Genomic DNA, 14,263 nt, shown 5'->3' on the forward strand with positions numbered 1-14,263 from the left:
GGCTGTGAGTCTGTGTCACGTACAGATCAATTTTACTTCATACTCTTCTTGCACAAAATGACAAACAACTGGCTTTTAAGAATCTGCCAACTTCCTGCACATTGCAGTACTTGGAGAAAACTGTGTCAAAACACTAATTAGTTGTTGTTTTTTTGTTTTAGAGCTGCAGATTAGTGAATCAACAGAAAATTAATGCAACTACTTTCATCATTTCAGTAATTTTTCAAGCAAAAATGTTAAATATGCTCTGAATCTGCTGCTTTCTTTATCATATCTGACAGTAAACTGAAAAATACACTATTTTGTAACATTTTATAGACTAAACAATGAATAGAGAAACTTATCAGCAGGAAAGTAATCTCTACTTGCAGTCCTGCTGTTTTTAATACCCTTAGTAAGTATATTCAGGTCAGTGGGCATGACCCAGCTGGACCCTTCTCAAACATTGTTTTTGTAACACTTCAGTTGGTCCAGTGCCTACAGAGCCGGTTATGTTACAAGGACAGAGCAGCGGTGCGGTGGTGGTGGTGATCGTTTTCATGGCAGCAAACATACCTGCAGTCTGTCTTTAAGAGCACAGTGAATACTATAATCAGTACTGTGATGTTGTACAAAAGGTATTCAACATTTTGGAGTGTATGTGGTGATTTTAGACTAAAGGAGTGCAAACAATAGAGGTCCACACACACACACACACACACACACACACACACACAATCCTCTCTTGTTTATTTATTTACCCTGATGGTTGTTTGAGCATGAACGCTATTTTCCCTCCGACCCCACATTCACAATTTCAAATCAAGTTAACTAGTAAATCAATACTTTTTGATTCAAGCCTTTCCCTTCCTCAACTGCTGCTGCTGGTGCTGCCCACTGTCTCTCTCTCTCTCTCTCTCTCTCTGTCTCTCTCTCGCTCTCTCTCTCTCTGTTGTAATAAAGTTAAAACTCCATGCTTATTATGAAACAGTAACGAGGGAGAAAATCACAGTGAGGCCTGTTTGCACTGCTTCACTGCTACAGTCGTGCTTGTCGAGTAAGAGAGGTTGAGAAACCCTGCTTGAGTGTGACTTCACTTCCTGAAACATCATTTACTTTCCTGTTTGTAGCGCGGAACAACAGGATGAGCATGATAAAAAACCCTGTGCACTGCCTCATCCGTTTTCTGTCAAGCTGCACCATTTAAACTGTGAGCCTGAAAGACAGTGATTATAATCACTGTAAAAAATAATATGATGTCCAAAATCTTGATTACATCAAAGGAATCTGTAAAAGCTGACATCATGTTGCATGGTGCTTAAATTATCTTTAGTTTAGGATTTTGCAATTATGCATGCTTGCATGCATGGCTAATAAGTACAAGGTACTTGCAGGCAAACCCGCAACATCCTGCCATTGCCCTGTATTAAAGTCTGGGTGCTGCCATAGAAACAGTGCTGTTGTTGTGTTTTCCTGTCTGATCTGGTTTGGGACGACAAACTAAATAAACTATGTGCATTCTCCTACAGCACCAGCCACCTGTAGAGTATTGCTGAGCTCTGTCTGTGGCTCTACCGCAAGGGCCGAGATTAAAGAAACAAGTGTCTGGATTCCATTCAACCCACTAAAAAGGAAAGTGAGCATCTGGTTGTAATACATTATTCTCTGCAAAAGCTCAGACTCTTTTTTAAAAAAAACACTTGCAAATGTTTCCAGACTTAAGGTAGACATGAAAGCCTGTAAAATACCTACAGGCTATGTTCGCTTTGCATGACTATCTGGACAGCGGTATTTCTCTCTCAAGCGTTGCGGTAGTGGAGTAAAAATACACTGACATCACTGGGAAAACGCAAAGAATGTGAAATGCTGGTGGTTTTTTCTCTGTGAACTTTGGACCAGGTAAATTACTGGAGAATTCAGGGGAATGACTCCCCCCTCCCCACCTCCTTTTTTTTCTTAGAAAGGAAAACACATCCCTGATTTAACTATCTCCAGACCCTTTTTGCTACGTGGTGGAGAGGGGAAAAAAACCTCATAATATTGACTTTAGATTGCAGCTTGCATCAGGGGAAAAAAGGGCTCCATGCAGTATCCTAAAGCAAATATTGTCATCAGGTGTGCAGAATCTGTGACCTGCACATCAAAATTGAGTAGATTTTCATTTTATCAAAGTAACCTACATTTTAAAGAAAAATGTTGCCGCAGTATGTTTACACAAGCACATATTGACAGTGAGCTTAAGTAAATACAGCCTGACCCTTCTCGCTGATCCAAATGCCAACTCACATGTAGAAACTTGCAAGGCACTGACACACAAATACACTCACATTGCAAAACATACTGCCATTCATACAAAGTGTGTAATGAATTCCTGCGTCAACAAGGCAGCAGCTCTGCCAGGCGGTGTCAGCACACGGGCAGCAGAATGACTGCTTTTCAGGTGGATCATTTCCACAACAAAATGACAAGCACGAGCCACTGAAACAAAAATCCGGGGAACAGGAATTCCATCGACCGCAGCCGCTTATTATCATGTTGTAAAAATAGCTCCAGTATAGTCCTGTAATCTTCGTTGTTGCCATGCTGTAGTTTACGAGACGCTGGCCGAAATGTGCGAGCGAGTGTCTGTATTTGGGGGAAATACCATTGATGTGAAGTGGCTCCCTTGGTATGGGCTACTACCAGGTTATCATGAGTTCAACATGCCTTAAAAGTTAATTTAAAAGTGGGATGAAATGTGACCTCACTGCAGAGGAATTTATTGTAGTAAGGTCACCAGCCTCCTACTTGGTCTTTTTATCATGAGACAGAATAAGTTTTGATAGCCTTATTAATCAAATCAACCAATTAATAAGCTATATTAATGTCCTCCTTTTGTGACTTCTGTGGACGATAAAACTCTAGAGGTTTCTGTTAATCAGATGAAATCCTGTCAGATGTGAGTACAAAGTCATTGTTTGCCATAAAACCATAAGTCATCATTAATATGCATATATCACAATAAAATTAATAAGCTAAATCTATGTATGTAGTTACTTAAAGTCTTCCTCAGTACTAACATGTGTTTTTTCTTCATGTTCCTCCAGCTATAAGTGTGAACCACACAGTGCAGAATGACGTACGTGTGGAGTTTGAGTTAACATTAATCTGTCGAAGGGGGGGGAGTGTCTGTTTGATCATCCAAAATCTGAGTTTCATGCACGTAGCGGGATTTGTGACATCACAACTAGCTCAGAGCCAGTCCTGGTTCAATAAGAAACTTTCACAAGTGTAATGTGGAAAAACCTGAAGCCTCCAGTGTACATACACCGAGCATGGCAAAGTAGGGGAAGTCTTAGATGTAATTTTAAAAGACAGCTTCACAATTTTTCACGTCTGTTTTAAAACGACAGGCAGGTGCAGATATGAACAATGAAAGAAGTTTTATACTAGCTATTAAAGGATCCCCTTCAAATGTGCTTTCAATGTCAGTGATGGGGGCCAAAATCAACAGCATATCCACACAGTCATTGTGTGCAAAAAAAAGGCATTTAAAGGTTTATCTGAAGCTTATATGAGGCTTCAACAGCCTGGCTTAGTCATATCATGTGGATATCTGCCACATTTACAGTCTTTTTTACCATCAAATTCCCTCTTTGTGTTTTCTTGGACAGAGTTTCCTTGTTGAGCTGCGGTGGGAGTATAGTAACAAAAAGAGGAAATCTGCCACTAAAAAGACTGCAATGTTGAAAGATATCTACTTGATTTGACTCATTTGTATGGCTCAAGCTTCACATTAGCTTCAGATAAACTTTTAAATACATTTTGGCACTCCACGAGGCTTGTGGATTGTATCCTCCCCATCACTTTCGTTGCAAGTGCAAATGGCTAGTGTGAACAGGATGAATGAGTACAGCAAGAAAAAAGCCTGTTTCAGTGTTCATCTGGGCACCTGGCTATTATCTTAAGACAGACTTGAAAAACTATGAATCTATCCTTTAATAATATGCAATATCTACTGGGTTATTTTCCACCACTGCGGTCATCAAGCATCTTTTGTGTGCAGATGAATAGGAGAAGTTAACCTCATTCGCTTCTTCTCAGCGTGTCATTTCCCTGCTTGTTACACATTAATACAAATCCATCAAACCGTTGCCAAAAACACAAAAAAACAGGTGTCAGTGCAACGTGAACGCACTCACGCACACACACGCATGCACGCACACACACACACACACACAGCATCAACTACTTGGCACCGCTGTAGCACCTATGCTATATTTTGAGGGGGTGTGTGCAAAGCGTGGTTTTAGAAAAATGTGTTAACTAAAATGGATGGTGAGCTAGTTAGCTGCTCCAGAGCTATCCTCCTCCTTGCTAACAGCACCCTATGTTATGTTATTAGCATGCTCCAGAGAGAGGGGGGGGTGATATATAGCATAAATTAGTATTGACGATATCCGAGCTAACATAACATAAACCTCGGCAATTACCGCTACAAATTAGCCCCCCTGTCGGTTGAATATCCACAAAGCAGCGCAGACCAAACGTCGTTTTTAGCGGCAAATATGGAGCATGTTTATTCTTATCTGAGCACCGTTATGTCCACAAGGGTTCAATAAAAACCTTACACAATCCTTTACAATACTCACCCATAGCTCTGACCCCCAGCTCATGGTTTCAGTACGATGTCCTCGAAATAATCCACAACTCGTATGAGGTGTTTTTTCTTTCCCTCCTCCTCCACACACACAGCAGCAGATATGATTTTCTGTCTTTGTGGTATTCGCTTCCTACCGACCGTCCTCTGACGCACAATTATTAATAATAAAAAAAAGGCTCCAGTAGCTACTCAGTGTATTTTTTTTCAGCGTCTCATCCTGTCTGATACAAGATGGCCAGGAGCTGCTGCAGCATAATCTTCAAACAGGGTAGTCTCGCTAAATGCAGCGCGCCACGGGCACCCGCTTCGACCTAATGACAGCTGCTCTTGTGCGCGCACACAGGCAAGAAGAAAAAAGAAAAAGAAAACTGGGGAGGGAGGGTGGACTGTGTTGAGGTGGGGGGGCGGTGGTTTGTAGGTGGGGGGGTTAAAAAGGTCACACCCTGTGGCAGATGTTTCATTGAGTACCCCAACTGAGTTTAATAATAACTTCTGGTCAATCAAGCCCTACTTTCTCTTTCAGCCTTTGTCTCTCTCTCTCTCTCTCTCCCTCTCTTTCTTTCTCTCCCTCTCTATCTCTCTCTCTGTAGCTGTCAGACCTGAAGGAGCCATGCATAGCAACACTCTCGCTATGCTTAACACATACCCACAACAGCCACAAGCTTCCACTTTGCACACAGGATGTTGAAGGTGCAGAATTTAGAAACCTAGGTGCAACCAGAATCAGAGGCTAAAACTGCATCTGCTCAGAGAAACCATCTTGTCTCTTGTTGAAGGTTAACTAGTCAAAAATGTGGGCCCCAACTGGTGTTTGCAGACAAACAAATGCATCTGTTAAAAAATAATTATGATCTAGTACAGGCTGTAACTAGATATATGTGCTGTAACTCTGCAAGGAAAGCTAGCTGTGGATAAATGAGTGGCACCCACATGCCCTAAAATGAATCATAAGCTTGCAACTTTCCATCTTGTTCATGTTGTTAATATTTATTTTCTGGCTTTATAAAGAAAGCTAATTAATTGTCAAATTCAGACTGCAAGCCTGATTGAGACATAGATTTTCTATATCTATAGATTCCCCAAGAATACAGAACATCCATTACAGATATATTTTTGTGGCAAGCTGGTCTGATGCCTCAAATTTTGTATTTTTTACTGATTTAGGCCACATACCATCCAGGTACTAAATATTCACCATGTCAGCCATTGTCATTATCATGGTCATGATAATAATTGCAATGAATTATGTCAGTATTTACACAGGCTACTAAGTTACGGTTTCATGTCACTAGTTCCTTAAAATGCATAAAATACCTATGTCATTGTCATCGCTATGGTAATTTTTACTGTAACAATACTGCCATCTGGTGGTGGGAAATGTACAAAATTAAACGATACCACTAGGGGCGTTAAGCGTAGGTTGAAAAAGATGCAGATATGCAGGCTTTCATTTAAGTAATGTCCTGCCAAAAAATGAATACTGGGAACATGATGCCAATACAGCAAATGACCTTTCTCACAGCAAACATTGTACTTCCAACCCAAGTGTAATAAATGACATTAATTATGTGCAGTGCTTGTGCTTTTCAGTTGTGCCAGATCCTGGGCCCAGGAACTGAGTATGGATTCACTGTGACACTTAATGGAACAAAGTCATTATTCATCTCATTAGTTACACCTGAGAGTTTCCCGCTGTGATAAGTGAAAATATCTGCTGTGAGAAATGTCTACAGTCAAATACAATTAGGCAACATTTTACTGGGATCATCTCTTGGTGGCATTTATGAATGGCAGTGGTTACAAAAACACATCTTTATCATGTATTATATTAATACTAGCATTATAATGTCTTGTAAAACTTTTATAAGAAGCAAGCCACTAAGTAGAAATCTAACTAAACTTTTGCACTTTTACTTGAATGTTACAGGAATGAAAAGTTCAACTTAGGCTGCTCTGTCAAAATTACCATTACCATGTCAAACCATTCAAGATATATGTGTTTCTTAATGGCTCGCCCCTCCAAAATTCCTCAGCATTGAACCTGCCGGACTCCAACATGCCTTAAGGGACAATTAACATGTCTTGGCATGTTTTAGTTCATGTACAACAAATCATGTTTGCTTAACATTCCCGTTGACCACATTTTTTTATGCTGTACTCAGTCGAAACAAAGTATAGGATGTAAAACAGCCTCTGCAGAGACTTGTAACTTGTCTAGGATAGGTAATATATCACAGTGAACAACATATCTACATGGAGGTGTGTTAGTTACATAATCAAATCAGCTTGTGCATTCACCATACAATGTTAGCTGAACATAATGATAAACATAATAAAAAAAGCTCTATGATGTATTAAGCACATTTTACATCATTTCTGTGTTTGCTTAAAGCTGACTGCTTGCTGTTGTACTGTTAGGCTGTTGATGAAGTTAATGTTACTTTTTTAAATGAATGTTATTGATTTTTAGATTAACTACCACACTGGTCTGATGATGCCTATAGGTGATTCATTCATTTACCTGTTGTACTTTTGACTACTGTATATAAATCACAGGTATTTTTTGCATATTGTACATCATTGAATATTTTGACTCTCTTGTCTTTCAATTGTTCATTGTTCAACTTAGAAATATATTTTTCTTTACTACTGAGTTAACACACATACTGTTTTTTTAATTTTCACAGAATTAGAATAAATTACAGTTTTTCTCGATTTGCTCCATTTCCCAAAACTCTGAAGATAAATGCATAACAGCTCACTCATCTTTATCAACTTCAAACTTCCATGTCATAACCAAAGTCTCCACTCAAAACTTTGCAATCCAAACTTTGCCTTCAGATGTCAAGCAAAAGCCATCAAATAAGCAAATACTTCAAAACAGAGATCACACACTGCTGAGATCAATTCAAAGAACACCGTCTTTACATGACGAACACAATATAAAGATGTAACACATGCATACATTTTCAAAATTTTAAATTCCTAAATATATTATAGTAAAATAAAGTGAGTTAAAAAGTAAATGTACTGAAAAATATTCAACTGATAAAGAACTTACTGTTATACAGTAAAATAGTTTCCATGTATTTATGATTATAAACCAATGAAAAAAACATTTTGTACATAAAGAAAGAAAACTGACCCACAGCCCTTTTATTGATTTATCCTAAATTTCTGATAGGTATGTGAACAATTTTGAGTCTCACTGTTTCCACCAGGGGAGTTGCGTGCTAATTGGGGTCTAACTGTGACGGCTTGTGTTAGTAATATTGAAACCCAGCACTTTCTAAATGAGCACATTAGTGAAAACAGGGAAATAGTGTTTAGACTTTTGGGAAATGGGTCAGTCTTTTGGTAGATGGTGCCATAGTTTAGTTTAGTTAATAGGTCCAGTTAGATGTTGTGTAAGTGATGAAGAAAAACTGTACTAACTTTTATTTGGGTGTTGTCTTGTGTTCATTAGTGTATTAAAAGACCTGTGAATGACTACGTGAGTCAAAGCCTTTGTTTCAAATCCTGTATTTTAATTTTAGTTAGAGGGAAACTATCTTAGGCACTATCTCTGACACTATAGGCTATTTTTTCTCTACACACTATCAACAAAACCTTACATCTAACTTGCAAAACATCATACATTTCTTTCAAAAGCAAACAATTCTTGCAAAACTCTTCAAGCTCTTTAAAAATTGTGTTTTTGCATCAATATAGTAGACACATGCCATCATTTGAATAAACACAAGCACCAACTGATAGTTTAAATGAGAATCACTTGTGGTCTTTGCTTTTTCTGTGTGCAGGACATAACAGTTTGCAATAAAGTTTTGTCATAGTAGTAAACACACACACACAAATATCCACACACTAGCGATACCAAACATGGGGGAAAGTTATTTCTGTATTATTGATTTTTGTATTTTCTGTCCAGTATTGGCCTCCATTGTTGTCCAAACCAAGTGCTTTGTAAGTGAGCTCAGTATTTACAAGTGTCAATGTGGAAAGGTAATTGCCAAAATGGCATAGCAATCTAGAGACTAATGTTTATATTTTTGCTAGAAGTATGTTCACAAATTGCAAACTGAGCGTAAAGCAATGAGTTGTGTTTACAATTTTGCAAAGAAGTGTGTTATGAAATTACAAACTGAGCGTAAAGCAGAGAACGAGTATTCAGTTTGGCACATTTGGCAAATGCTACAAGTGTCATAGTTTTCTTGTTTCTGTTTAAACACTAACAGTGAAGTACTATCCTTGAAACCATTAACACTTGTAGCCAATGCATTTACCACGTGTTCCAAACTGAGTGCACATTCTCTGCTTAACGCTCAGTTTGCAATTTAATAACACACTTCTAGCAAAACTGTAAACATTGGTCTCCACATTGCTATGCTATTTTGACAATTGCCTTTCCACATCAACACATGTGAAAACACTTTTAAATAATAACTTCACTGTCAAACCTGAGTTTGAGCACTATGCTTTGAGGATGATGAAGTCTTACGGCCAGACCCACAAAGTTGGTGAGATTTAGCCTCATTTTTTTGTAATACATGGTTTTTTTTTTCCTTCTGCTGTGTTTTTGTTGTTTGAGGAGTGTTTTGAGAAAATAAATAAACAACTTCTCCGCCTTATTTGCATCGATAGTTTGTTATGTTCTGACTACACATCCATACTTTACACATGTGGATAGCTGTGTGTATGGGTGTTTACTACATAACAAACTGCCCTGCGCGCAGAAAAAGCAAGAGCCACAAGTGTTCTTCATTTATACCGTCAGTGTGTGTATTTGGTGCTTTGTGTGCTTATTCAAATGATGGCTTGTGTGCACTGAATTGATGCAAAAACACAGTTCTTTTGAAAGAGTTTTGAAGAGTTTTGCAAGATTCGTTTGCTTGTGCAGGACATGTGTAATGTTTTGCTGGTTTGGTGTAAGGTTTTGTGGCTAGTGTCTAGAAATTTGCACAAAACAAAAGTCAAATAGTTTCAAAGTTAGTGCCTAAACAACTACATAATTCAGAAAAATACTGTGATGAGAACACATTCAATGTATCGCTCAAAAAACTGTTTTTGTTCACCAGCAGAGGGGGCACAATGACCTTCTTTGCTACTGTCAGACGCCACGCTTTACACACAAAATAAATAAGTAATGATATCAAGGATTTGGAGATTAAAAGCAACACATTAACAGGGGCATACTATCATAGCCATTATCATAGGATTAACTCCTGTAGTCATTTTCCAATATCAAAAAACTTAATATAGCATAATCTCAGTTTGGGAAGAGTGATGACTCGAATTTGACGTCTTTCTGGCTCCACTTTATGAAGAGAGTGAGAGCAACCACATGAGATAGTTCACATCATATCACCAGCAGCTTCTACCACCTGCTTGTGGTTTACCAGATGAGATCATGAGTGTCCACTTTTCCTCTGATCTGAAACACCACCAGATGGTGATCAGTTGACAGCTCAGTCTCTTTATTAATCCAAGTGTACAGGTCTGATAAGATGTTTCCAAATTCAACAATGTCCAATGACCCCCAAGGATCTCTTATATCCTGTGTCATTTGTGTTTTACAGTAATGTCCAGTTTGAACAAGTCATTGTTGGCACAGATGTCCAATAACAACAAACCATGGTCAGAAACTGAGCTGTTTCTCTATGTCACTCTCCTCAAGGTTTCTCAAAAAGGGCACAAAACACTTTGGAGTATTCCAAACCTCTGCAAAGTGTTTACACTCTCCAGATGGACGAGTTTGATTCGAGAGCCAAGAAAGACCCTGGATGTGAACCCAACCTCTCAATCTCTCATATGAGATCTGGCTCATTCATCAAAAGAGTCTCAATTCCACATTCAGACTGCTAGTGTTGGCTATGAAGATCCATGACATAAAGCCCTGCACTACAGGCACTCCACCCTCACTCTCACCTTGCTTGCCTCTTGGGGCTCCGAAAGTTTCCGCTGGCTAAACTGAGTTGGCCTGTTCATGCAAGGCCTCGAAAGTAAATCTGTCAACTACAGAGAAAAGCACTAAACACAACCAAATTCTTCAAATTGAAACAGGAATAGTTCTACATCTTGGCCATGATTCCCTTGCGAACAGTTGGATCATTTTGACTTGGATGGTATTGTGTTGTCAGGGAAGCTTATGGTTTAATAAAGTTGCAGCTGAAATGTTTTACCAGCTGGACTGCACATTTACACTTCATTAATGGGTATCAAAATCTATCTGATAATGATTAACACGAGATGAGGGCTGTAGGGTTGTAAATGTTGACATAATGTGTGTCATTGAAAGTTATAATCTCTATTAAATCTCCTAAATTCCCCGAGGACACTTTCATTGAATGGCTTGTGTGTACACCTTTGCCTTGCTTTCAGATTTTGCTGGTAGTATGGTTTGCTCTAAATAAGCAGAAGTGAAATCGTGTAACAGTTGAGTGCATTTGTGGTGAAATAACAAGAGAAAAGGAAATTACAACTTAGATTCAACGTTTCAGTGTTTCAATGTTTAACTGTCCGCTGTAAAGTATTTTTTCAAAGTCATGTGGTCAAGCTCATTTTTGTAGCTACACCACCACTCCATCTTCAACCTCAGGCCATTTCGTGAAACCTCCCTAAATTTGCTTTCACCCTCAACCACAAACACAACACATTTTGAATAACCACAGTGAAACATACAGCACTTCCTATAAAAGAAAACCAAACACTCTAACTCTAATATTAATCTAAACAAGACGCCCATAATGATTTTTTCTATAATTCACTTTATTTGTTTCTTTCTTGTTTCTTCTTGTTTTCCATGTACTCCTTGTCACCTCTTGTCATGTCACATGAGTTGCTAAGTAAACTGTACATAAGATGTCATTATCTTTGCAAGACAAATGAGTTTTTATGGCGTAGCTATATAATAAAGTGTAATATTCATGTCAAAATCCGATTAAATTGTTCACAGATGCACCCGACCAACACAATCATTCTTGAAATAATGTTGTTCTCTTGGACACAAGATAAGAATAGTAGCTTCACTATCTAATTTTGTCCACCCATTTGTGATTTTCTTTTTTTCGATTAAAAAAATGTACATTTTACTCACTTGATCCTAACTGGACACACCTAACATGTCCACAGCTCCATCAAACCTCCCTCAGCTTCCTAACAGTTCTCAGATAGTGTAACCAAGCATATTCCTTCTGTATTTGTTTAAATCACAAGCAAACCTGTCATGTTTGGAAAGAGTCAAAGGAGATTACCCAGGGCTGTGGATAAGGAGGATCTAGTGCAAACATTAAATTTTCTGTTTACTTTATACCGCCCTCTCTTACAGTAAATAAAGCCAATGAATACTGATGTCAGTATTGAGCTGTGATACTTCAAACACCCATAACTCTAGTTTGTTGGCATGACTCCACCTTAACCACCATCAGGCCATACCAGTTCAAAGGCTAACTTTTACAACTTGACATTAATCCTCCCCTTACGAAACAAGGCGAGTTTGGGCAGGAGGCCTCCTATTGGTGTGCCTTATTTGCAGTGGGTGCAACTTAAAGCCAAACTTGACTCAAAGATGTGGGCATGAGTTGACTTCTGAAGGAACTCACTGTTTGGCTGGAATGAACACCCTTACATTTCACGGGTCTACCACTCTCTTAAAATTAAAGCCTTTTTCTTGAAGGAAAATAAAACATTTTTTTCCTAAAATAATTCTCAAAACCTTTATTTAATAATCTAAATAGTTGGTGATTATTTTTTCTGTCAATCAAGTAGGGGATACATTGATTAATCTACATTGCAACTCTAAATGTCAGCTTGATGTAACCAAACATTTGATCAGCCTCCAGGAAGCTTAGCGAAAGTTCAGACAAGACCATCTTTGCCGCATGCTCACGTCTATAGTTTCATTTCTCATCGCTGAGCCATTCTGATCCTTCTTACTACTCATACTCATCTCTCAAAGCTCATAATTTCCTTGCTGTCTTTTGTTCAAATGTTTTGTCCAACAAACAACCCATAACCCAAAAATGGCTTACTATCACAGAGGACTAAAGAAACCAGAAAATATTTGTATTTAAGAAGCTGAAAGCAGACAATTTTGGCATTTCTTTGTGAAGAAATGACTCAAAACCTTTATATAATTATCAAAATATTGATTATTCTGTAAATCAGTTACACAATATATTGATTTTAATTTGTTGCAACTCTAAATGTCATGTTGACCAACCTTTATATTGTCTGGATCTGTACAGACTGCAAAGTTCACCCCATGTAGACAAATAAACAAAGAAGCTTTTATATGATTGTAAAAAGGGATTCATCTGAACCTATTCTCAACTCACACATTATTTCCTTTGCTTGTGTGCATTTTACAAAGTGAAAATCAGACCGTCTCATTACTGCACTGCCTCTGAATGAGTCGAATGATGCCAAGTTTAGAGTCACCCAATGATTAGGATCGCTGCACATATTAAATGAGGATTAATGACTGATTGATCCTAATCTTCTAAATCATGTCAAATAGAGCTCTTCGACATGGCCGAAACTTCACAGTCAAGGCTACTGGACAGTGTCAGATTATAGCCAAGGATTGGATTATCACTGCTAATCCAATTATGCGTGTTGTGCTGTAATCGGCTGTCAAACTGGTCTCATTCTGGGGATAACCCTGTGGAGAGAGTGAATCCACATAGGCCTATTACTCAAATCTGGATGTTTGACCACACAAAACTTGTCCTGCAAGAGCTCTGATGGGGGGTAAATTGACTGAAACGAAGGCATTTTACAGCTAATTCTAATTTAATTGAATTTCACTCAAACTAGAAAATAAACCTTGTCCTTACAAAATTGTTTATTGGCCAAAATTTGAAAATCATAACGCACACATTACACAAATATGGGAACATAGAACAATTCAATTTAATTCAATGCCTTTATTGTCATTCCACAGCAGTACAACGAAACATACAAGGTATATGAATAGTTTTGAACAAACATGAACATGAATTTTGAACAAAGAATCAAAAATACCCACCCCCCCAAAAAAAAATAAGAAAACTGAAGACAATGAATGAAAGTAAATAAATAAATAAAGATTACATGTTCACATAAGTGAGTTCTGAGAGTCGAAACAGTCATAAGATACTTTTGTAGATCTTCATATGGCTTAAAAATCCCCTGCATATTTATAAAATGTGTAAAATAGTCTGCTTTGAATAATAGCTGGTGTCTGATATACTTTTTTTCCTACCAAAAAAAATTCAATTAACTTAAAATCCTTCATTAAAACTCCCTCATAAAAAGTTAAAAAATCTATGAACATGCAAAAGTTTAAGTCCTGGTCACAAGATGTTTCTGCAGTCACTATAAAATCCATTCTCAGTGGCTTTAAATTTCACATCATATATATGTAAGTTGAACATTGGACCAGGATTGGCTTGTAAACTATTTTGGATGTCTCAAATCATACTAATAGCCCTATCTCCTAAAGAATGGATTTTCAATAGGCGCAGAGAGACTTTCACTTTCTAGTTATGAAAACAATCTTCTAGTCTTAGACAGTGAAGCTCAGACATCCAGCTGAAGGAACAAGAAGAAAAAACTATTTTTTAATGAAAAGAAAGCAAGAGGCAATTTCTGCAGCAAACTAGA

The 14,263-nt window shown here is 37.9% G+C and overlaps 1 protein-coding gene across 1 annotated transcript in view; it reads right to left on the bottom strand.

Annotated features, from left to right (window-relative positions):
• The window catches only part of LOC128380757 (formin-binding protein 1), a 61,101-nt gene extending 56,190 nt beyond the window's left edge, over positions 1 to 4,911 (bottom strand). The window contains exon 1 of the mRNA XM_053340651.1: positions 4,611 to 4,911. Within this exon, the coding sequence (XP_053196626.1) occupies positions 4,611 to 4,634 (24 nt within the window). The 5' untranslated portion in view covers positions 4,635 to 4,911. The remainder of the gene's footprint in view (positions 1 to 4,610) is intronic.
• Positions 4,912 to 14,263: the final 9,352 nt, after the last annotated feature.

This window comes from Scomber japonicus, chromosome 19, assembly GCF_027409825.1.
Source record: "Scomber japonicus isolate fScoJap1 chromosome 19, fScoJap1.pri, whole genome shotgun sequence".
NCBI lineage: Eukaryota > Metazoa > Chordata > Actinopteri > Scombriformes > Scombridae > Scomber > Scomber japonicus.